The sequence below is a fragment of the Hypoxylon trugodes genome, assembly GCF_022578975.1.
Source record: "Hypoxylon trugodes strain CBS 135444 unplaced genomic scaffold F4822scaffold_13, whole genome shotgun sequence".
Taxonomy (NCBI): domain Eukaryota; kingdom Fungi; phylum Ascomycota; class Sordariomycetes; order Xylariales; family Hypoxylaceae; genus Hypoxylon; species Hypoxylon trugodes.
This window is the reverse complement of record NW_026250028.1, coordinates 348159-371790: the sequence shown is the minus strand read 5'-3', so window position 1 is coordinate 371790 and position 23632 is coordinate 348159. Positions and strand designations below refer to the sequence as shown.

The window sequence follows — 23632 nt, the reverse complement described above, 5'->3', positions numbered from 1 at the left end:
CGCGCCGAATACCATATATTCATCACTTATGTAACCCCTTCCTACCCATAAAACATGGCGCGAAAATATGACGCACCATATTTCTGATGCAAAACACTATGATTGCGGCGATAAATCGGCAATCCTCCCGAGAATATTCACCAAACTGACGCCACCATGAGCTGCGAGACAGACGCATTCCTCCCGCTTCCATACAACGTCGGCCGGCTAGCATTATTATTCTAGTATGATCGCCCTACCAATATATGTGTTTAAGACACCTAGCGTCAAGGAGATATACAATTTGAACGCATTGTAACTTCAGGTAAGAGGCGAGGTTGCTCTGACACTACTATGGGGTATTGAAAGATCATGACATTATGTATTTTTCATACCATTGTAGGAGTCTGGGATCAACATCCATGTATCATGTAGGAGGGTTGTATTCATACATTTTTGAATTGCATTATTGGTGATGATCCCGCCGCCCCCATTATCTTCAATAAATATGAACCCCAACGTTCCGCTCTGCTGGGTAAGCTATCAATCAAGTCGTCCTCTACGAGTAGCAAGAGTTGAATCGCACCACTGAGCCCGATGGCGGATACGGGGTCCGAACCATTAGACCATACACACACACCTAGTGCTGGCCACTGGATCAACGCCATCGTTTGGGTTCTCATTAGCCTCGCGACAGTATTTCTAGGACTTCGAATATTCTGCAAGTATAAGAGGAACAGGGGTCTGTGGTGGGATGATTGGATTTTAATAGCGTCATGGGTTGGTTGTTAATGTTGTTTAGTAGACACTGAAGAGCCTCAAGCTTACCAACTTTCGTGGTTTTTCTAGCTTGTTCTTATTACTGCGGGTGTGATTTTGAGTATCAGCGTCGCTGCAGTATTCATCGAACATAATGAAGACGATCGGATGGGGGCTCATGATGCTGGACTACTCACCACCATCGTATGTAACTTACCAATCCCATTTCCTGAATCCTGACTCCAGTGACTCACACTGGATATTGCAGGTGGGAACCCTCTTCTTTATCGCAGCGATATGGAGCAAGACTTCTTTCGCGATTACACTTTTCCGGATCGCAGGACCGAAGTTGAAGATTGCCCTTCGTATGATCATGATCTCTATGAATGGGATTACTTGTGTCAGCGTAATACTCCGGTGGTTGCAGTGTCGCCCGACGAGGTTAATATGGGATAGCCAAGCCCATGGAACTTGTTGGAATAGAAATGTTATTCTCGGAGTCACCATCTTCGCCTCTTGTATGGTCGTATCGCCGATAATCTCGTTTGAAAATCTGCTAATTACTGTGTTAGCATACTCCGCATTCATGGACTTTGTTCTAGCTGCCCTCCCGTGGCCCATCATCATTAAATTACAGATACGTACAAGTGAGAAGATTGGCATTGCTATCGCTATGAGCATGGGTATTTGGTAAGTCTAACTATCTCAAGTAATCAAGATACATCTTATAGGATCCTCTAATAGCATTCTTCAGCGCCGGCATAACTGCTATCGTCAAATCCACGAAGTTTGGAGTCCTTAAGAGTAGTGGATTTGCTGGTGAGCATGGTATATGTAACTTACGTTTGTACTCTATGCTAATGCCGAGTTAGACGATGTCTTTGAACTCTCCATATGGTCCGTCGCAGAGATTGCGACCACAATCATGGCAGCGTCAAGTATGTGCCATCGAGTGCTCCTTTCCTCTTCTACTCGTCTTAGGCGTTGGCGAAACACTTGGATTACTATCCAAAACACTGACACGGCATTACAGTCCCCGTTCTTCGCGCACTTGTCCATGAAACAGCAAAAACCAACGGGCATCTCAGCCACCCTGTCGCGTACATAAAGGATCGATCGCGAGAGGTAGCAAGTAGGGTACTGAGCAATCACGCCTCGTTACCAGCGCCTAGACGGTCCAAAATAGCAAGTCAATACGACCAGAACGCGAGCGACGACAAAGCAAATCTCAATGAAACCAGTTCTAACCGCCAAATCCTAAGGATAGAAGAGGTGCATATTCAATTTGCAGATAGGGGGATTAATGATAGTATCGATCTTGAGTTAGAACGAATTCCGCGGTCTTATTCACCTGGGATATGATAATACTAAATTCTGGCGCTTCATAATTAAGAATGAGAAGAATTCTAACCCAACATGTACTGGTGTCACATCTCATGGTGTTTATGTTAAAGTAAGCCTCACGATCTACCTAGTATGTCGGTCTAATGGACCAAAGGATTCGGCGCTATCGACGCCACGAAAGACGCCTGTGCCGATACAAGGTAGACAAAAGGTACCTAGGTATTCCAGGACCCTCCGCAAGACCCCCTAGTCCCGATTATGCGATGAGATCAAGATAAAACGAATCTTAGTTATGAGATAGATTTCACGGTAAGGCAACATTTCTACAGTTTGATGTTGCCTAGATTATGAATACTAATACGAGAGGCTGAAGCCGGTCAATACAGACTATATAGCTCCTCGAGGCGGGTTCGGTGAGAAATAGATGACTCGGATGTGTCGGTTTCTACCAATAGGTGGCGCCAGGTCCTCCCAGCCACCAAATACACGATGCATATGTGTAGTAAGGGTCGGCTCCGAGGAAAGACATCCATCCATATGCCGGGCGTCAACTCATATGGAAGATAGCTGCGCCTCCGCCTTCACACTTTTAGAATAAGCCTCGTGCAAGAATCAAAAGAGATCGACGGCCAGACTACTAAATTCCGGGCGACATACTCACCGGTCACTTATACATTTTGGTGACACCTGGAAAGACGCGGCGGAATAGAGACCGGCAAATTTTTCTGCACACTTCTGCAGATCTGATCTGCGATGAACTGTACGAAGTGGCTTGCGATTTTGTTACTTGGCCGAAAAGCAAAAGTTACATTGAATGGACTGGCTAGTAATCATGCACATTGCTTCTTGGCGGTTCGATACCAAGATCAAAGAAGCAATTTTCGTAGCATATGTTTTGACAGCTACATTGCCTCTAGGTGGCCCTTCGTGATCTATGTTGCCTTGTATTACCTAGAGCATCGGAGAGAGCAACCCTTTTGAGGTCTCAGGAAAATTCCACAAATCTAAGGGTATCATTAGCCATCTAGGAGCGAGGATCTGAAGAAGCGATAAACATAATTGGCCAATCTAGTTATTCACCTATAGATACATGCGCAACCTATGGGGTGGCCGTCCTTACAGTGTACTCCGGATAAAACCCTACTGTCTCCCACCCGCTTCACGAACCAATAGTTGCTTAGAATTATGTCTTCCTCCTGGATACCTACCTAGATACATAGGTACCCATCCAAGGTCGGTTTAACAGCTTCGACCATGTGAAATGCCTGTATCTGTCCATCTAGATGCCTAGGTAGGTAGGTATAAGTAAGTCGTCCACTTGATAATCAATGGCGAACAGCAAGCGGCTACGCTCACCATCTACATATCTAGTATGATATGGTAATCTTGCAATACACGATCTAAAGCAATACACCGGTAGCCTCGTCGCCATGGATTGCGCTGGTAATGTATCCAGTCTCTTGTATTTTGCTGTCGAGTTCTTCGACGGTATCCAAATTGCTCGGGGTTTCAGAGACCAATTCGAAACGTATCAACTCAAACTCGATATCATGCAACTGCGCCTTTCTCGCTGGGGTGAGGCGGCTGGAGTCATAACATCCGATAGCAATGGGGAAGACCTACAACTAAGCGATAGTAACCAAGCCCATCTAGAGTTATTGAAGAAAGCGACTGGAATCCTCGAAACTATACAAAGCACCCTCCATAAGGCTAAACAAAATGCCGAGAGTATCCGATCTTCCCTGCCCAGAAATGAAGACGAAAGGTTCGACCCCGAATCGGAGATGCCAGATGAGTCGAAGAAAATTCGGTCAAGATTTCGAGAGTGCCTGCGTAAACGAAGGGCTCAACTCAGGGGGGGCCATCGAGGCTCTTAAGTGGGTCTTCTATAAAAAAGATAATTTCTATGAATTCATTCGGGACATGTCCGAACTTGTTAAAGGACTTGAAAGCCTCTTCCCGGAAGAGAATAGAGAAAAGCTTCTCGAACTCAGCCGGGAGGAATGCAAGGGGGTCAGTAGGCCCAACTTATTAGAACTAGCAAAGGTTGTAAGGGGCTGTGATCCTTGGCTGGAAGCCGCGGTGGATGAAATGCTTCAAAGCTCATATTCCGCCGGCTCCCCTATAAACATGTCATACATCTATGGCTTGGCGGCAGGAATCCACAACGGAGATATCAAGGGGTTCAGCACCGGGAGCCACCACACAGTCAACAATAAATGGTGATTCGCCTGCCTTACTATGCAGGGGTTCGCGGCTTAGGTTTTCGTCCAGGAGTAAGTACGAATACTTTTCGTTACTTTTATATTTAGTCGAATGCATTGTAGCTTTGTAGACCAAGAAATCTTGTTATATGTCAGTTCTTAATAGCTGCTCGGAACGTCTCCTACATTATATATGTCGTTTCCCGATGTACACCCACGTAATCAGCCCCCAGCACCTCGTCATATACGAAGTTTCATTAGGCAATGTTCCGCCAATATTACCGGTGAAGCAGATTATCCCATTTTCTCACCTCTTGATCATCCGAAGGCTGCGGATCAACGTATCACCATGCAAGAGTCAGTAGAAACATAGAGAAACCAACTTTGAGGATAATCCCAATGGTCACCCACAACTAGATGAGCACATTGCCCTAAACTGTGCTTATAGATTTTAAACCCATCCCTTGGAGACTACTTAACATCTCATTCATGACAATGGAATCTTCAGTTTAATTTCCTAATCACAGGATTCGAGTCGGCCTAAGTAAATATCACGATGTCTGAGCACTCTATAACGTTACATCACGTCGTTGGTATAGCAGCGGGTATCCATAATGGGGATAGTATCACATATAACTGTAAGTCCATAAGTATTACTCTAGTGCAGCCTATTGAAATGCTCATCTATATGCTACAGATAATACCGGACTCAATTCTCGCTTAAGCCCCCAGAAGTCGGCCGAAAACTATCATATCCGAGCGAGAAGGGACTAGAAGGATATCGGAACGTGTCAGTGGCTGGTGCAAAAAACCGAGTTTGAAACATGGGTCAATATGGAAAAGCAATATTCATTTTTATGGATTCACGGCCGTCGTACGTTTTTGAACTTCGCATCCCCCGAGACAACAGTAACTCGATAACAGCAGGATGCGGGAAGACCACATTGATGCACGTATCCTAGGCATCCTCTACTTATTTCTTATTTCATAGTTGGAAACCCGCTCTACGTACTGATTTCGGGAATTAACCGTGCCGTATTAGGTCACGCGTCATCGAGAGCATACATGAACGCCGAACCGAAAAACAAAATCCCGAAGCTATCCATCAACTTTACTTTTATATCGATTATGGGGACGAGAAAAAGAAGAAGAAATTTTTCAGAAGCAGGTTGGCAACATTCTGGGAGCAGATCGCCCAACAGGACGCGGATCAGAGTAACGATTTTATCAGTCAGTGTAGTGATAACGAATTCTGGAACGATTTAAATCGCCGACTAGCCGCGGCCAAACGTGATGTGTATATCGCTATCGACGCGATAGACCAACTTCCTGAGGCCGATAACCGTAATATTTTAGACGAACTCACCAATCTCGCCCGGAAACACAAGGAAGCGCAAAATAAATTCGGTCTGGCCATTGTCATCACCTCCCGTGGTGTACCCGACTATCCAGCTCTACTAGCATACAGCCCGGCTCAGATAGAGGTCGATCCCGCCGATAACGTGGAAGATATCAGAAAATACTTAGAAAAGGAGCTTGCTTCACGTCTTTTCGACTTTCGCCCGCAACTTAGAAAACGCGTTCTGCGCGAATTGGTTAACAGGGTAGATGGAATGTTAGTAATAATGAAGTATCTGATATTTTACACAGCTAACAAGAAAATATAAACTCAGGTTCCTATGGGCTAAGCTACAAGCCGCCAATATTCGCAATATGGTTCACGAAAAAGACGTCCTCAATGCCCTCGAAACACTCAAACTACACAATGACTTGAAAGGTCTATATAAATCATATGCCGACGAGTTCCAGTCTTTAGCCCTCGAACCAACTAGAAAGCAAATCGCACTAAGAACCATAGCCCTTCTGGGGCAAACGACCGGCTCGATGGCAAAAGAGACCCTATTCGTAGCCCTCACACTCGATCTTAGAGACGGAAAAATAGACAAGAGGACGTTCGATGAGCTACAGCAACAGCCATCGACGGTAATCCAGACGTGTAAACATCTGGTCGAAATCAATGAAGACCAAGGAATTTTTCGCTTTTGTCATGAGTCCATTTATGGATTCTTCAGTTCGAACCAACCGATGTTCGACCGTGGTCTAATCGCACAACTCTGCTTGGCTCATATAAACTCTCCAGACTTCTCCAGGGGGTCTTTCAATGATGCAATGTGGTATAATTGGGGTGGCCTGCGCCATCTTTCGCAGCAGAATCCATTCCTTGAGTTTTCCTCCTGCAATTGGCCTATATATTTCAAGGGCCTAGGCGAGAGCCACGCAGCTTTCGAATTTCTTCAAAGGCTACTGAAAAAGTCTGAAGGCCGTGAAGTGAAAGAAAACTTACAGCTAGCGTTCCAGGTGCATCTACTCACTATGGGCAGGTAAATGCCAGCCGGAATACGCCATGAGCACATACTAAGCTATTTTGCTTTGAGAAGCATTCTACATTCTCAAAAGGAGCGGGGATGGCTCGATTTATCTGGGTGCGATTGTAATGGGTCAACCGCAATTCACTGGGCTATCAGAAACAATATCGATCGGGAAAAGGCTGCCCATGTTGTTGAGAGGCTTATTGAATATAGGGCTGACGGAGACATACAAGATATTAAGGGCCGAACACCGCTCTTTTATGCCAGTGACTATGGGAACCAGCACGTTGTCGAATGCCTCCTCCAGAAAGGAGTTCATATTGACACTCGGAGCAAAGGTGGGGAAACAGCTCTAATCGCCGCCTGTATGAAACACCACGAGGACATTATTTCAAAACTAGTGATAGCCGGAGCTGATGTCAGGATCCAAGGTTCTACCGGCACCTCTTTGCAAGCAGTGTCTTCGTTCGGGTGCGTCAAATGTGCCAAGCTAATTTTGGGCCGGCTCATGGCACATTCCACTATAAAAACCCAGGGCGTTTCGCCCGCCGCCTCCAAAGTAGGCTCCTCAAATGTACGGATTAAGTTTCTAAAGGGGTTTCTCGATCGATCAAAAAGGTCACCCCTTGCCGAAGGTGAAGGTCCGTTTGGCACGTCGCTTCATGCTGCAGCTTTCCATGGCTGTTTGGAGATTGTAAACCTCCTCTGCGCAAACGGGTTCGACGTCCACGCTAAGCACAATGTTTACGGCAGTGTTCTTACGGCAGCCGTTACTGGATGCAACGGAACTATGGAGTCAGATAATTTCTATAGAACCACACAAGCCCTTATCAACTACGGTGTGGATGTCAACGACTCGAGTGGGTTATATGGGCCAGCTCTCAGTGCGGCAGCATACTTCGGACATAAAGACCTTGCAAGCCTTCTTCTAGAAAAGGGGGCCCAAGTTCGCTTGGCTGTAGAATTAATGGGCACTGCTTACGAGGTTGCTCACGAGCAAGAACACGAGGACGTCGAGGAACTTCTTTTGCGATATGATGAACGTGCTGCGACTTATTGCAAAAGTGACTCTATTAGCACATTTCACGGAACTAGTCAGGGATTTCAGCGGAGAATGTTCGTTCTCGCTTTAAAGCAACGTAACAGGTTTGACGAGCGATTCCTACAATATGAAAGAATTATGGGAAATGAAATTGAAAATGGTCTTTCATCTCGCCTTGAATGGATGACCCGACTCGGGGCGGGCGTATTCAACGATGTGATAAAGCTGGCTACAGCAGCCGATGTTGAGACAGGCACGTGGGCTAATTCAACAGAGCGCCGAGAGAATGTGGAAGCACCAATGGCATACGGATCGCCATCCAAAGGTGTGCTTTCTGGTTTGGGTGTTATAGACCCGGTAAGGGTGAGGCAAGCCTTCTCTAATCAACTCCCAAGATCTGCGAAACACAAGAAACGCTGGAGTTTCGCGCATAAGTTCCTGCGAGGTAAATACGGTTTGGATTCTCCACCTTCAGGAAGACAGCCTTCGGTGAGGTTAGAAGTCCTTGAAGGGTATTTCCCTGATGTATTGGATCGGATGATACACGGCGCCGTAAATATCTTGGAAAAAGCCATCTTAGGAGGCAATACCCAAATAATTCGGTTAATTGCCGATTCTTGGACCGACGCATTAAACAACCTGATTTCACTTCCTAACATCGGGCAGCCAATGCTTGAAATATTGATCCGGAGACGTTTAAATGGGTTCGGGGAACACCTGAATAATCCGGGACCCGAGTCGGAAGAGCGATTGAAGAGGGCTGAGGGTCTCGCCTTGGTGGGAGTAGAGCTACTATTTACAGCCCTGAGGCGAGGCCAAACGTTCAAATATCTATCCAGAGTGTTATCAGAACAATGGGTCATAGCCGTCAACGGCGTTGAGGAATCTGGAGCGCAAGAAACACAGGTGTGGCAGTTCATCCTTAAGTTCAGAGATACATTCAACAAAGCAATCACTTCAGGAGATCGGGTCGGTAGCGAAATATATGGACTTGTTGGTCTGGAATTTATCGGGGCATTAGCTTCGAGTTCGAATCGGAGTCTGCTGGAACTTTGCAGTCGAGAGTGGGCGAGCCAATTGACAGAGCTGGTTAAAAGTCGGATGGGCAACCTAGCAGAGAAGGTACTCGATCTCAAAGGGGAAGAATATCGGAAATGCGTAGAGGATGGGAATTATAGTGAAGCCTATGGCCTCGCTATCGCAGGATTATGCATCCTTCGAGCAGCAGCTGAGAGGAACTTCGCGCCACTATTACGCGTATTCTTGCCCGTAATCACTAGCAGCATCAATTGCCTCGTCGAGTCTAAGGAACAACAACATATACGGACAGCCACTAGTTATTCCCAGGGAGAGTGGGAAGGCCTGGAAAGAGCCTTTGATATCGTTGTCTGCATATATGCTGCGCCAAGAGAAGTCTAACTAGACATCCTGCGTCCTCTGACACTGCGGATTTTTCATAGTCTCGAAAGCATTTCCAGCGAGACACGGTTGGGTTTTAGGGAGAGAGTACACGACCGCATTCACGCTATCACGACGGGTCGCCAGCCCTCGAGCGTCAAACCACGTCTAATACAGATATCTACAGCGGTTAACAACTTTCTTGTATTCGCGCGGAATATTGACGAGAACATACCTGAGGCGAAAATATTCCTAGAGAATTTAGCTCAAGAGCTACCAAAACCAGTACCTATGAAGAGCAAAATGAGCCATCCTTAACTGAGAAGACGCCCATATAGCATTCGCACATTTGCTGTGAGATCTCATACACAAAACATGATGCCGGGTATCCCACTAGGTGCGGTACCTTTTTGGGGGGGTTCAGTTGAGGAAAACGATATGTACCTACCTACCTAGGTAGGTAGATTCCCGAGCTACGTAAGGCGAAGTGCATTCATTACCGCAGTAGGATTGGTCGATTCCCGAGACACGTACCTAGGTACTCGGCTGTATCCGACCACTTAGTTAAGCCTCAAGCGCTAATGTTGATTGGCAGGATTACCTTAAGTATGCCTTGAGCTGTACTGGGCAGCGCCACGAAAAAGCAAAAGTGCCCGGGTACGTATACCTAGTTGGGTATCTACCTAGGTACATATCTAGTAGGCACATACCATCCTTGCCGCTTTAATTCAACTCGGAGAGTCAAAGAGGCGAATCTCCGTGATCTACATGAGAAACGGTCTAGGGAATTTGCTGACTGGACTGATCGTGGCGCCACAGATGCATGCATAGGTATTCATGGCGGGTCTGCCTAGGTACTCAGCTACTTCTTAGGTACCTACCCAGGCTGCCAGGCAGGTAGAAACGCTGCTGGGGAAGAATTTTATAGTAATATTATATAGGTACCTATCTATCGATTATCTTCGGAAAATCCAGCCATTGGGTAGTAGGTATTAGATAGATACTCAGGCGGTTTTAAATCATTTTCAATCATTTTCAGTGGGAAAATGATAAGTCGGTAAAAATCCTCATGAAAGCTGTGCTCATCCACTGTAATACGACCACCCTCGCCTCTAGAATTGATTGTAACGCAGCTGCGTACTACAGTCAGATATTTCTCCAGTGACCTGCCCTTCGCTTGTTCCACGTGCCACAGGATATGCTCTCGATACTCCTCTTCACCCATCCCGTCAGGAGGCGCCTCAATATGCTGGGAAAGGCCAAGCTCCAGGAGAATCAGAGCAAGGTTGAGAAGCCATCGGCCCGGCTTCCTGGCTGCCGCGATATTAAGGGTGGTTCCGTCCCCCCCGCGTTCGACCTCCACTTTTAAAAATGGCTTAAGGTTGTCGTCATATGGCTCCGCGGTATAGAAGACAACGTCCTTCTCACACCAACGGCACGGAGACTCTGGGTGCTGAATGCGGAGCACAGCCTCAGCAATGAGCCGGGCTACGTGAACTCTCCACGAGAAATCGTAACGGTGTTCCCGCCTGCTATCATCAAAAAGATTGGCTAGCTTCATCGGCATGTGCCCGTCCGGGGGGCGCTTCTCTGATTCTAGGAAGTAAATGTTATGCCATTCTCTCGGCGCGGCCACCATCCGCATCGCTAGGTTGGAATCCTCGCCCTGGGTTAGGTACTCTGGACACACCTGGACTTGGTTCATGGCTTGACTGCGATTCGCCTTGCGTGATTTTAGAGGCCGATGAAAACGCATTGGTATATCCGACGGCCGTTTTCGCTTGCGAGAGGAAGTGTTCATCACCTGCATGACTGTACTAGACATCGACTCTTTCCTTCTTTTGGCAGTAGGGTTCGAGCGCACACAAAACCAGACCCTGTTCTGGCTCGTCGCTCGTGATTGTATGCCCATGTGGGTTCGTTCATCAGTTGAGACCCCGAGATAGACAGTGTGACTACTATGATCGTCGACTGGACACGCTTGACTGAAACATTGAAATAAAGCAGTAGCGGCCTGGCTCTCGCTATACAGGCGTTCCACGTCCTCTGGCGCCTCTGTCATGATTGGCTGTTCGATGAGTGAGTTAGCCAGAGAGTAGAAGTTTTCAAGATGTTTTTCAACATTTTCCAACACATCTTTGAACTCTTGGTCGGGAGAACTCGCTTCGGCCGGATTCCCTATTTTAAGGCTCGATTTGCTTTCCTCCTAGTAAGCACGTCAGTATAGCGAGAAAAGAGTACTAGACTTTAGCTCACATCTTGCTGAAACCTGCTCAAGATTCTCCTCAAATGATATGGAACATCCCCCAACAGTTTGGAAATGACCTTTAAACCGTCTATCAACTGTGTGTAGAGCAGTACGAGGGCTTGTCCCTCATATAATTTGTTTAATGGGGTATATTCCACAGCCCTACGAAGCGCTTGGCTGGTGACCACAAACCGGACCTTCTGTACACTAACCTCTTGTTCAATAGTCTTGAGACAAGTATAATCTCGCTCGAGGTATTTTTCCACACCAATGCACATATTTTGGAGACTGTCGTATGAATTTTGAATGGTGTTGTCCTCCACTGAAATTTCTTCCACCTTCTGTTCCCTTACTTGTTCGAGATGTTTGTATTGTTCATAAGTCAAATTGGGAATGGGTATCTGGCCTGAGGACCTCGCATTACGAGATGAGGGGCGCAGATGTGGCCTATTTGGAGCCCGGAGTCTGTGATGTAATCCATACCTTGCCCATGGCCCTGGACCATTGCACGCCGGATCAGAAAAGCCTGGTTCCCACAGGACGAAAGGATTTAAATAGTTGGTTATATTAGAGCCATAGTAAACGTTCTGTTCGGTGTGAAGCCTTGCGTTTTGGCTAACATGATTCCTGCCCAAGCCAATAGACATGCTGCATAAAGATTCGTCTTTGTATCGTTATGTGATAACAAATAATCTTTAGCGATGAGCTAGCAAATTGAGAAAGATATTAATTGGATGAATGAATGCGGGACTACCTTGATATGAATCAATCAAATTTACCTCGCAAAACGGGAGTCTGATTGATGGAACGAGTCGGATCATGGGGAACCTATGAGGACCCATATGATTAGACGCCGTAACTATTTCGCAGAGGGTGGGAGATCTCTTGAGCCGCAGCATGCAACATTCTATGCGTTTCCACCCACCAAGATACCTTTATTACCCTAGCCCAATAGGAAGAACGAGCCTGCAACCATTGACGGTCCGAGCCTCCACACCGAAGTCATGCAAGGTTCCTTTTCATATGTTAAGTAGGTACCTACCTAGATATTTCTTTTTATCAGATGAGGCTCCAAATCTCTCAAGTTCCTCCGTCGATATTACCCGCTTACGTGGGATTTAGGTGACCCCAATGCTGTCACACAACATCAATATTCACGCAATCGACAACACAGCCTACTCACCCAACGGGAAGTAGGCAGGATTAAGTCCTACTAAGCCAAATCCATCTCATAGCCCCATCCTACGTTTTCCTGTCACAGAATATTCTTTTGATTTGTCCCATATTTTCCTTCCTCCCTACAAGATACCAATAATTTCAATCTCACTGTTAGCCGTTATTTGCAATCGCACAATACGGTACGACCGAGATGGTAAGATATTCTTGCTCTCTACGAGCCAAATTATGCGTTTGTTAACTTCTTAGTGGGGGACAGGAAGCAGTAGGAGGTGTTAGTGCCATCGCAGGGCTCGTTGAGCAATCTTTCAAGCTGCTAGAGCGCGTCCAACTGGCGCTAGACCACAACAAAGAGTACGCCATGCACCTCACGACTGTTGCACGCGATATCGAGAGCACAAAGTCTGTTGTGCGGCAAGTTGAAGGCAATGCAATGCTCCAGAGTGACTCCATCGGACCACCAATGAGGGAGATTCATGGCCTTGCGAATAAACTCAATGAACTTATCGTGAAGCAAGAGGCCAACACCAAAAAGGGACAGGGGTTTCGTCTTTTCGCCCATAGTTTCGCGAAAGGGCCAAAGGAACAGAAACAACTTGAGCAGCTTAAAAACGACCTCGTGCAACACAAGAATACGCTCGTGTTGTGCATTGTAGCTAATCTTGCCCCTTCTGGAGTAACACTGGACATAAAAGGCGTCAAAATGGATGGGGTGGCTGTCCTTCAGAATGGTCGCGTTATTCAAACACCAGAAGACAAGGACTTCGACAGAATTACAATAAGCAACGTCTCAATGGGTGGCGCTTCTTTCATGAACAACTCTGCAGTGAACCAAGAGCAGCAAAGCAGGCTTCTTGAGGAGGCAGATAAGAGAGCGAAGAGGGAAGGTCTTTTGCAATTAATTGCAGGACCGGGTGTTCCAGACGAGTTAAAGCCACAAATCTTTCAATTTGTTCGCACAATGTATTGAGACTGGCCATAATCTCCGGCGTTGGCAGTGGAAATAGGAGAAATGGATGGTAAATCAGATATCAAATTCTTAAGTTTTAGCTATCATAAGTGAACTTTCAATTATACTTAGACAAGAACCAATGAGTGTACCATAAAGCTAACTATATAGGGGGGTTAATAACTCTGTATTTGGTGCAAAGAGGGCGCAGATGGCTGCTACGGAAGATAAGGGAACCTCCCGATACTCCCTACGATGTATCATTTCCTACAGCTCAACTACTGACAGCATTCATGTTGTGAGCAATATGGCATACCAAAGTGTGTTTGGAACCAATGCTACCAACTTTAAGTTCATCACAGAATCGTCATGCCCACCCATTTAAGGCAGTATACCTACCTAAGTAGGTATGTATCCCGATTGTCAGTCGGAATCGAACGCGACCAAAACATGAGAAAGAGTCCGGCGTGAAGACCCGCTGCCCCCTCACCTCGGCACCTCTCGGCCTAGTATAGAGGTGAAAATTACATACGAGCACTGCATGATATTAGAGTCCTAGGGAGTAGGGGCTTGAGACAAAGTCTCTTCTATGGTGAGACAAGGCTGTTGATATTTTTCATGCCATTGGTCGTCTGTACAGACTCAGGATGCTCACCGAAATTTCCATCCTGTGAAGGGTGGGAGAAGATTACGTTGGGTCGGCACCTAGGTCGGCATCTGGCCATCCCATACGCCCTCTATGTCCTTTATTCCCGAAATTCAGCTGAGTTCGGCCATCCCGTTTAGTTCGTCTCATGTTTTGAACAGCGGATAGATTGATGGATTCAAGCAATACATTGCGCCACTAGATATCACCGCTTATAGAGCCGTTGGAAATATTGTTCCCATAAGCTTAGGTACATGCAGCGTTTTGCCATGAATATTTTCAACATTCTAATCCCCGCTCTACCCTCTAATTATCTTGACCCGATTGAAAATCGGGCTTAACTCCCGCGTATTCTGGATTTTTTTACGCTCGGATTGCGGGTTTTTTTTAGAGCCAAGTCAGGGCGTCTATAGTACGTCACTCATATCTCCCTGAATTTAGACAATGGTAGTATGGAGTCCAAGGATGTCAAGCTCGGTCAGCCATCGGGTAAGAATCCCCAAACCAAACCTACAAAGGAAACCAAGCGTCGCTTTTCTTGGGACGATAATAACCCAGCACCGCCCCGACGGAGACCGAGCCGACGTCCCAGCCGAGAAGTCTCAACTTCAAAGAGAGGAGACCCACCGAGAGTTATATCTAATATCTTCTACGGCACGATCGAGTTTTGGCTCTTGGTCTTAGGCAAGCAGTCGTGGCCATTCTCATTTGACCCTGTCTCCCCAAAGATTACCATATCCGAGAACGATCCAGGCCATGACTCTATCGCTACGAGCCTCACCGAGATAAAACCCGGCTCGAATTGCAACGAGACGCCACCCATCCTCGAAACGACTGATGGACCGGTGGAGTTGGAACCTAGAGGGGTAAAAAATGAACAGAGATGTTGGGAGGACGTGCGGCTTCGGCTAGGCGAAAAGCGTGACCAATTGTGCTTGTGGAAGGTTGGACTTTCTGACAAAGATTTAGACGGTCTGCTCGAGAGTGAGTCGGATATCTACCGTCAGCTAGGAAAAACTGTCTTAGACGCGTTATTAAGGCTCGCGGCTTCACTAAGCGTTGCCGTAGGTATGGCTCATTCCCGATATACCTTCGCTTCTAGGTACTGACGACACAAAGACTTGGATAAGACAAATGAACAAACAGCTGCCGATAGTGACACGTCACTGCTCCGAGGGAGTGCACACAAATTGGACAAATTGATAAAGGAAGCAAGCAAACTTGCCAGAAGCAACGCTCGCGAGTATGATCCCAAATTACCAGCAGCATTTGCTACTGCGGCCCAGCTATTAGCCAAGCTTCAGTTAGATATCACCAGGCTATCGAATCTCAGCCTCCAGATTAAGTTAGCTATCAATAACTAAACGAGCTTGAAAATATAAAAATACAAAGTTAATGAAGTGGCTTAACAATATAAAACATTAGGGGTGAAGTTGAAAAAGGACCGATAGCATGATCAGAACCGGCGACCCAGCCCCGGGTTAACTAATCCAGCAAAAGTATAGAACCGACTGACTGATTTCTTCCGCTTGTCATAAAGCCGACCATAAGGGAGGGTACCTCTGCTATTGGACAAGAACAGCGCAATAACCGCTACAGAAATCCTCATATTAAGTTCTTACAGGTAGCTAGTCCTTTTGTCCTAATAACTCCTTTGTCTTAATGCCCCAAGCCCAGGCCCTCCTCTACCCCGTACGGCGAAAGGGGGTCTCCCAGTACCTCTTCATATAGCTTGACTGTTGGATCTGCTAGGGACACAGAAATCTTGATTAGATACGGTTCATCACCTTACCTAGGGCATGTCTTCTAACATAGACGTAGATGCAATGGAAGAGAGGATTGTCTATGACGGAGTTCCTATTACGATTCCGTGGAAAATTTCAATACATAACAGACTAGAGGGCTTATACATAGTCTCCTGCAGCGTGGATATGGTTTCGGCCTTTTCTCTCCGCAAGGGTTTCGGCAACAAGACCCGAAAATTTCGATCGTTTATAAGGAGTTGCAGTTGCTTCAATGTATTTGCATACGCTGCTCTTCATATATGTCTGTGTGTCGCTAGAAATGCCATCGATACTAGCTAAAATGTATAGGACTGGAAGACGTGGGAGAGCTACTTGGGCCTCCGCATTCGACGCGTAAATAACGATGTCGAGGACCTTGTCTAAACTTCCCCGCCCTTCTCGGGGATGATTGGCGGCTGTCTGACTATGATATCGCTCCCTTTCAACTGTGAATTAGAGACTATTGATTATCGTGGGCTGAAGTGCCTCCACTACTGACTCAAGGCTCTGCTTAATGGTTGCTTCAAAGATCCCCAGCCCCGCAATCGTGAGACCATGAGCTACATCATTTTTTCATGTGATGCATTTCCGACATTCTTGCCCTCTACCTGAGACGAAGTCGTTACTAGAAGATTTGGCCAAAGATTACCAACTGCAGTACGACGATCTAGGCCCATCGATTAAGAGGTATCCATGCGCTTCGGCCGAGGTTTTAGTATGGGAATATGAGAATGCATAGGATTCTTACCAAACGGGCTTACCCCTTATTTAGAATTCGCGCTGGCTCCTGGTTTGTCCATTTCTTGACTATCGTAGCGGATTCGTTGTGATTCTACTTTCGAGACTACCTAGGTATGATAGTTATGTCGTTCAAATAGCACAATGGAAATAAATGGAAATGGACACAAATGTACCTGAATGAATATTTGCATTTAATATCTAGTTCACAAGATACAAAGCTATTAGTTCGACATATGCACACGCTTCGGCAACTGCTATTGAGTTCCTGCCCGCGTGGTAAATCATGGTATTCGTGTGTAGAAGGACGAGGTCTATATGGCTCGACCAAATGTATAAAACTCGTACAGTCTAGTGATAATCGTAGCAATGCCGCCGAAAATGCGGATGAATGGTATCTTAATTCATTAATCGCCGCCTCCCCGTCCGTGATTACACCATAAATGATTCGCCGCAACCACATTCCTCCTCTGTGTATTTGTCAGCATTAATCGCAATCCGCCCAATGACGCGAGAAAATGTCTGGAACAATAATCACTCACTTATGTTGGGATTTCGGAATATGAAGCGCTGGCTCAGCTTATCCTCAATCCAATCCATCTCACTACCTATTATGCTGAATAACGCCTTGCTGTCAATCAAGACCCTGACCCCATCTTGCTCCACTTCCTCGTCGAAAGCGCCGGGCTTGTCCACATAATCTAAGTGATACGAGAGGCCGCTACATCCCCTATTGCGCACGCCAACTTTAATCAACTTGGGTTCGGGTTGGTCTAGCAGACCGCGAAGGTGCTCCACTGCCGAGGGGGTGAGCTTCAAAGCGGCTTTGCGCGGTCTAAGCTTGCGCTTTGGCGCTGTTGGCTTGGGTTTCTGAGCCTCTCGTTCTGTAAGCGAGGCATCGGGTTGCGCAGCGGCTTGTGGTTGTGCAGGTGGTCTTGTCTCATGGACTTGTGGTATCGGGCTGGCGATCGACGTCTCTGGTATGGGTTCGTTGCGGGGTTGTGAGGGTTGGGGCGGTTTAAGAGGATATGGCTGGTAGGATGGTGTTGTTTGGTGTTTCTCTGACGGCGCATACCATGGTTGGTAATGTGAGAATTGCCGTAGTAGACTTTCGCAAGGTCGTAACTTCGGGGCGGATGTTGCTATTCGACGACCTATTAGGCCTGTCGCAGCTCGCGATAGAGCTGCGCGGGGCGAATTCATTACGCCGCAACGGACGGTAGTAATGGTATGGGAGGTATCACGTCGGAATCCAGAGCGGTGAGGGTATTAATAGTATGTATTAAACTCCTTTGAATCTCCTTTGAATATCGCAATGTAGTTGTACTGGTAGTACGCAGGATAACGGCGTGGAATTGATTTGTAGGTTTACAGGTACAGGTTTAGTAATTGATGGCAAAATTAATAAAAACACCGGTTAGCTTTCAAAGCACAGTTGGGAGCCGCGATCTGATGACATCGGTCGATTGGACACCCGGCTTTGACCGAACCAATCAAATATCTCTCATTGGTCATTATCTTACCAACAAGGAAACAGTGACCGGTTGAAAGGGTATAGCGGAATATCTGCTTATCCGTTAAGTATCTAGGTATCTCGGGACTTCCCTAGAACAATGAAACGGCTAGGTTATGTAAGGTAACTCATAAAACAAAGTTTATGTGGGGTCGGCGTAGTACACCAAATATCGGGCCTAAGCAGCTAAGCAAGGCACCTAATCCTTAATCAATTAGCGTCGTCGTGTCGCATGTCTCTCCCGAATTTCAATTCTTTGGCGATGCGCGTACAACTCTCATTACATATACCCATCACATACACATATATGTAAAATCACCGCGCAAGACTTTGTGTGTTGCTCATTCACACATACACTCATTTCCTAATGATAGTGTCTATGTTAATATTATAACCCTTGCTGCATTTATGTGCTATCCATCTATGCATAATCCTCACTGCCGGCTATGGAAACCTCTCCCTTGACCCAACAGGCCCGACCTGAAATATTCCAGCCGAAAGTGGTCCAACTATACGAAACGTTATTCAAGGTTCGGGAGCACCAGATTCTATTATGATTTTTTTTTTTTTTTTTAGGAATGGGCAAAAGCTGACCGTGGGATTCCAAGGTATGCCTGACCTTTGCCAAAGTGACACCTATATAATCCTGGGTCGCTGACCATCCCTTGTTCGAATAGGATGACGTTGATACCGACTTGGAAAAGCCAGAAGGCTTTTGGCGCGAATTATTCCTTCTAAACCCCGATCGACCCTCTTTAAAGAGAATCCTAGACCGACTTGGACCTGACGACCTAATCAACCTTCAACCGCAAACCCAACAACTATTCTTTCGAGCTGTAGAGTGCTTGAAAAAAGGTGGTGGCATCGCTGACCTACATGCTCTCGAGGTAACACCAAATCCGACACCGGAGCTTCCCGCGAACACAACACGATTCTAATCAATTCCTCGTAGACTCTAACGACCTTCTTCTCGGCCGTCCTCCCCAAGAAATACACGAACCCAAGTTCCGATATCATAGCTGTACTGGCGGGGCTAGATCAGGTCGATGCCGTTTTTACCGATTTTGTAGGGGCATTGGACGGAATAATCCGCAATGGCAAATCGAGTAGGTTCACCGGCATTTATCATTGTGAAAGAGGAAGTGGTATTGACGATTGCGACGTAGTGGAAGTTCGGCAAAAGGCCGTCGAGGTGGTCTTATCCATTACCTCAGGCGCATACCAAACGAGTATCCTCACGTATTTTATACAACGGGATCTTTTCCCAGCAATTATGAAGGTTGGTACTTCGTGTCCTACTCGGTAGCAGTGAAAATTGACGCATCCTAGTTAATTCAGGAATCGGATTCGGCCGAGAAAGTCCTGGAACCGTTCACCCTGTTGGGTTTGCTGGCAAACTACAACAAATTCGAGTTCCAAAACCCCTATCAGCTGCGACTTAACGACTTTGTCAATGAAGCGGCTATACAAACCATTGTCCGATGTGTTGGACACACCTGCAAAAATCTAAGGGGCCAGTATATCGATATTTTACAGGATTTACCCGAGGGATGGACATTCAGTAACACCCTAAGCATGATTGGACTTGGTGCCATTGCCCCTGGTGCTAAGACAAATCAAAAACCAACTTATGACCCAGAAGTGGCTAAGCAGATGTTTGCGAAGTTGTAGGTTACGATTCCATCATCTTCATCCAACTATTGCTAATTTAATTAGACCGGGTGAGGATGCTGCTGTGCTATTAGGAACGTATGACTTCAGTCATGCCAACAAGCTCTTTTGCTTCAATCTTGTCACTTTGCCTGCCGAGAAAGGCGAAGAACAACCCATTTCTAGTTTCTTATCCCTAACTTCTTACTTGCTTCAGCACGCTTTCCTCTCCACCCGAGCTACCAACTATGCGCATCTCAGTTTGATGGTTATACGACTACTTATCGAAGACCAACTTCTTTGTAAACGCGCGTGTAGCGATGAGAGCAAGGTCGCCGTCAGACTCTGTCGTCAACGTCAGCCTTTCTTACCCGCCGTCCGAGGTGACCGAATCTTAGCGACGAGCGTTCTCGATACGATGGTTGACGGTATCAATCACAATCTCCGCCGCAGATTAGATGTCAGCCTTTACACTTTATGTGTTGGTATTATGCTACGTATTATTTCCTACCTCTCGCGATCGCGGACACGACTACAGTACCATTGGTCCGAGCTATTTCGATCACTTTTATCCCTCATCCGGTTCCTCACGACGTATGCTTCCGACCTTAAAGGCCTGTCGCATTTCGATTCCCTCCTAGATCTTGTGGTAAATCTTCTAGCTCTCTCCCTCTCTGCGGGCGAGGCATTCCTTCCTACCCCGGCTGCTTATGATGATCTTTTCTATAAAGTCGTAGAAAGCGGCGAGGTTCTGGTAAAATTCCGAGATACTTACAACCTAGCGACTCGACCGTCGAATTCAATAGGTACTCTCATAAGTGTGAGCACCCACTATAAGACAATGCTCGACTCTGGCGGCTCTAAGAGGAACCTCACTAGTACTGAGGTGGCGGAGGTGATCAAGCAAGGCTATGAGACGTTAAGTATTCAAGCAAAGGAGGGGCTTGACGGTTGGGAAAGGTATCGCGAGGCAGACGAAAGGACACTTCTCAAGAAGATGGCACGGGCTACGGTGACAGATGTTCAAGTCATCGTCCAGGCTTAAATGGTATGGCTAAAAGGATGGACTACTATGTGAGTTATGAACGTCATCGTGTAGGACTACAGAACCCCCAATAGAAAAATGAAAACATCAAACGCCAACCAACAAAAGCTATCGCTGTTTCATAAAGGCCAACTAACACCCCAGAGTAGTGGTAACCACCTCCAAAAGGGTATCAAATCCAAAATAGTAGATCTCAGCATTGAGGTTAAAAAAATTTTTGCCTTCGGCGAGGCTCGAACTCGCGACCTTTGGATATCCTAACCTATTGATCAGGTCATATTTCTATGAGACCAACGCTCTGACCATCTGAGCCACGAAGACCTCAATTGTGTCTAGCCAGTCTTAGCATTCCGTTGGATTATTCGGTATAGAGGTTTACACCTTGTGTAACAAGTATGAATGGGACGAAATGGTCATCTATTATAGGGTGTTTGACCTAATGTGGAGTTCGAAATATGCGAAGAATCATATTTGACGATCTAGAGATCTATTGTTAGCTCACAGAGTGGACTTCCAAGAAGATTCCAATGGTTTCGCTTAATTTTGACGGGAGTCAACACGGGATGTATACCCGCTTTTTCTGTCTTCCCTTTTTCAACCCGATCCGGAAATATATGAGCCGTTAACTTCGCAGGAAGACGGAGGCGACCGGCCGTAGATCAATGGCGTGCTTAGGATCCGGGTAGAGATCTCCCGAATGGAATCGAATATATAAAATACGTAAAAAACCTGATAGTACAAAATCGATACCTTACCCGACCCAATCCAATTCACATCTTATTCATAGAATTTCCGAGGCCAAATATTCATCGCAGTCTTCAAACCATCCTCTACCGGTAGGCCCGCGTGGACAGTCCGATCATCACCGGTACCGTTATTAAATAAATTGACCCACTGTGGCATAAGGAGTTAGCGATGACCTCAAATGAGTTGGATGGGGAAATCTCAATGGATAAAAACAGCCGGTATAACATACGAATAAAGCATTCCCAGCAACAGGTCTAAACGCGCTCCCACCATCCTCATGTCTCCTCCAAAGCGGCCGACCTTCCGCATCCACCATCGGAAGCGCAGTCGTATTCACGAACGGGAACCAAGTCTCACCACCCGTGCACTGATCTTCCAAAATAGCAAAGAAACTAGCAATCCTATTCCACGTCCTTCCACGCCCAAGCATACCCTTGCGCGTGGGCTGCGGGTTCTTATACCAATCGTGGTGTCTATTAAACCTTTGACCAGACGTATACCGGACCAACTGCGGGGGTCCGATATCATCGCGGGATGAATCTAGCATAGCGCCGAGGAATGTTTCCGCTCTGTTTAGTACACATTGCACAGCTGGATTGTTACGCGGTAACCCGGCGGATGATGAGGTGCGATCTGATGTCCCTTGGTTCCGGCCGCGTTTGTATACTTGCGACGGGGCGAACTCGGGTTCGCCGGCCTCGAGGAGTGCGCTGATATCGGTCGGCGAGAGGAATGAGTCGATGTAGATTAATAGCGGGTCTAGTGAGATTATCTCCGTTGTGTAGGTATGTGGGAGACAGCTAAACGATGATGACGATGGTGGTGATGCCTGTTGCTCGACATCTTGGATATGGAGGAACTTCGAGATAGATGGAGGGAGGGGAAATGAAATGAAATGCGACGACGATGAGTGAAGATTTAGATACGGAAAGACAAATTGGTAGAAAGCAGGTCCTAATACTGCGAGCAAAGTTACGGTAAGGGCTGCGATGCCTGACGAACGAGTTATCGGCGCCATAATGACTTATTTTCAATGTAGTCGGCGCTGGGTAGGAAGATTTACATTGCCGAAACCATCAAAAATATCTTCGTCAGATCTAAAATTACAATCTAGCAGGTCTAATATTGATAGGAAACCATCCTATGCTATCGAAAAATAACATATGATCCATCCATGATATTCGGAGTACCTAGTTCCGAACGAATCCTCTTACGTAGCTAGTGATTCTAGCCCATTGCCGATGGGATGAGTGGTGACACTGCATGTAGGCTGAAATTCTTTGGGATGGGGAGGAGGTGAGGAGGACAAGGTGGTGACTTATTTGGGAAACTAAGTACAAATTTGGTTACTCGATGTGACCATATCGTTTCACGCCCATGGGAGTGTACTATGTCCCGATGGAACTTCAATGGTAACTAACCATGAACGTTTAACTTTTCACAATGACAAATTCCGTAGATGAAGATGTCCAAATTAGTACACCGTTAATTCCGTAAAGAGGGATAAGTGAGGTTGTAATGATCTAGAACAAGGAAGCTATCGTGAAGATTAGCGACAAACGTGGTCGGTGTGTTTGTTCGGGCTCTAATTATCTCTCCCCTGTAAAATCATATAAATATCGATAATAAGTAAATGACTCAGTCTTCAAATAATTAGGCCATGGACAAAATTAGTTAAAGATAGAAGACTTAGCTACTTACATCAATATGTTCGTGACAGCAACGTCAGGCGCTACATCTGTCTTCGACTAAATCCAATAGAAGAGAATAAGGATAAGGTAAACGAAAAAAGAAATAAAGGAAGAAAAAAAGGACTCTCGATCGGGGAATTGAACCCCGGCCACCTGCGAATTCGTTATTAGATAATGACAAGCAGGTATCCTAACCACTAGACGAATCGAGACTTCTTGAAAGGAAGGCCACCCACGGATGTACTTGGAGGGAGGCCATCACGAACTGAGGATTTTAATTTCCAAAATAGTATATAACGGTTTGTGTTAGACAATGTGGGTTTGTCTGTGGATACTTGTACTACTAGATT

General features: G+C 46.3%; 9 protein-coding genes and 2 non-coding genes across 11 annotated transcripts; 6 read left to right on the top strand and 5 right to left on the bottom strand.

Moving 5' to 3' along the window:
- The first annotated feature begins 395 nt into the window (after positions 1-395).
- Positions 396-2146, top strand: F4822DRAFT_98770 (uncharacterized protein). Its single transcript, XM_051464282.1, has 7 exons — positions 396-759; positions 829-942; positions 1007-1256; positions 1311-1428; positions 1493-1557; positions 1611-1676; positions 1772-2146. The coding sequence occupies exons 1-7, from the start codon at positions 577-579 to the stop codon at positions 2098-2100; spliced, it is 1125 nt and encodes a 374-aa protein (XP_051308624.1). The 5' UTR covers positions 396-576; the 3' UTR covers positions 2101-2146.
- Positions 2147-3193: 1047 nt separating this feature from the next.
- F4822DRAFT_422764 (prion-inhibition and propagation, helo domain-containing protein) lies at positions 3194-4436 on the top strand. Its single transcript, XM_051459919.1, has one exon. It carries the CDS (start codon positions 3513-3515, stop codon positions 3957-3959), a length of 447 nt encoding a protein of 148 aa, XP_051308623.1. The 5' UTR covers positions 3194-3512; the 3' UTR covers positions 3960-4436.
- A 406-nt stretch (positions 4437-4842) lies between these two features.
- F4822DRAFT_440855 (uncharacterized protein) lies at positions 4843-9116 on the top strand (the record flags this gene model as incomplete). The annotated part of the gene is made up of 5 exons (XM_051462803.1): positions 4843-4924; positions 4984-5020; positions 5329-5901; positions 5960-6667; positions 6725-9116. 5 exons carry the CDS (start codon positions 4843-4845, stop codon positions 9114-9116), a joined length of 3792 nt encoding a protein of 1263 aa, XP_051308622.1.
- Positions 9117-9966: 850 nt separating this feature from the next.
- Positions 9967-11426, bottom strand: F4822DRAFT_98583 (uncharacterized protein). Its single transcript, XM_051464279.1, has 2 exons — positions 11352-11426; positions 9967-11293 (listed from the first exon to the last, which is right to left on the bottom strand). Exon 2 carries the CDS (start codon positions 11155-11157, stop codon positions 10045-10047), a length of 1113 nt encoding a protein of 370 aa, XP_051308621.1. The 5' UTR covers positions 11158-11293; positions 11352-11426; the 3' UTR covers positions 9967-10044.
- A 1210-nt stretch (positions 11427-12636) lies between these two features.
- F4822DRAFT_98593 (uncharacterized protein) lies at positions 12637-13584 on the top strand. Its single transcript, XM_051464280.1, has 2 exons — positions 12637-12715; positions 12789-13584. The coding sequence occupies exon 2, from the start codon at positions 12881-12883 to the stop codon at positions 13487-13489; it is 609 nt and encodes a 202-aa protein (XP_051308620.1). The 5' UTR covers positions 12637-12715; positions 12789-12880; the 3' UTR covers positions 13490-13584.
- A 982-nt stretch (positions 13585-14566) lies between these two features.
- Positions 14567-15478, top strand: F4822DRAFT_435220 (uncharacterized protein; the record flags this gene model as incomplete). The annotated part of the gene is made up of 2 exons (XM_051462135.1): positions 14567-15182; positions 15234-15478. The coding sequence occupies 2 exons, from the start codon at positions 14567-14569 to the stop codon at positions 15476-15478; spliced, it is 861 nt and encodes a 286-aa protein (XP_051308619.1).
- A 1330-nt stretch (positions 15479-16808) lies between these two features.
- Positions 16809-18046, bottom strand: F4822DRAFT_422753 (iron-binding protein iscA). The gene is made up of 2 exons (XM_051459918.1): positions 17179-18046; positions 16809-17106 (listed from the first exon to the last, which is right to left on the bottom strand). Exons 1-2 carry the CDS (start codon positions 17837-17839, stop codon positions 17069-17071), a joined length of 699 nt encoding a protein of 232 aa, XP_051308618.1. The 5' UTR covers positions 17840-18046; the 3' UTR covers positions 16809-17068.
- Positions 18047-18595: 549 nt separating this feature from the next.
- Positions 18596-20844, top strand: F4822DRAFT_435218 (DUF1741-domain-containing protein; the record flags this gene model as incomplete). Its single annotated transcript, XM_051462134.1, has 6 exons — positions 18596-18679; positions 18827-19036; positions 19102-19255; positions 19316-19428; positions 19479-19816; positions 19866-20844. The coding sequence occupies 6 exons, from the start codon at positions 18596-18598 to the stop codon at positions 20842-20844; spliced, it is 1878 nt and encodes a 625-aa protein (XP_051308617.1).
- A 218-nt stretch (positions 20845-21062) lies between these two features.
- Positions 21063-21165, bottom strand: F4822DRAFT_t129. Its single transcript has one exon. It is a non-coding gene; the product is annotated as a tRNA-Met (tRNA).
- Positions 21166-21621: 456 nt separating this feature from the next.
- Positions 21622-22609, bottom strand: F4822DRAFT_435217 (uncharacterized protein; the record flags this gene model as incomplete). The annotated part of the gene is made up of 2 exons (XM_051462133.1): positions 21622-21738; positions 21821-22609. The coding sequence occupies 2 exons, from the start codon at positions 22607-22609 to the stop codon at positions 21622-21624; spliced, it is 906 nt and encodes a 301-aa protein (XP_051308616.1).
- A 796-nt stretch (positions 22610-23405) lies between these two features.
- On the bottom strand, positions 23406-23494 carry F4822DRAFT_t128. Its single transcript has one exon. It is a non-coding gene; the product is annotated as a tRNA-Asp (tRNA).
- Between the last annotated feature and the right edge of the window lie 138 nt (positions 23495-23632).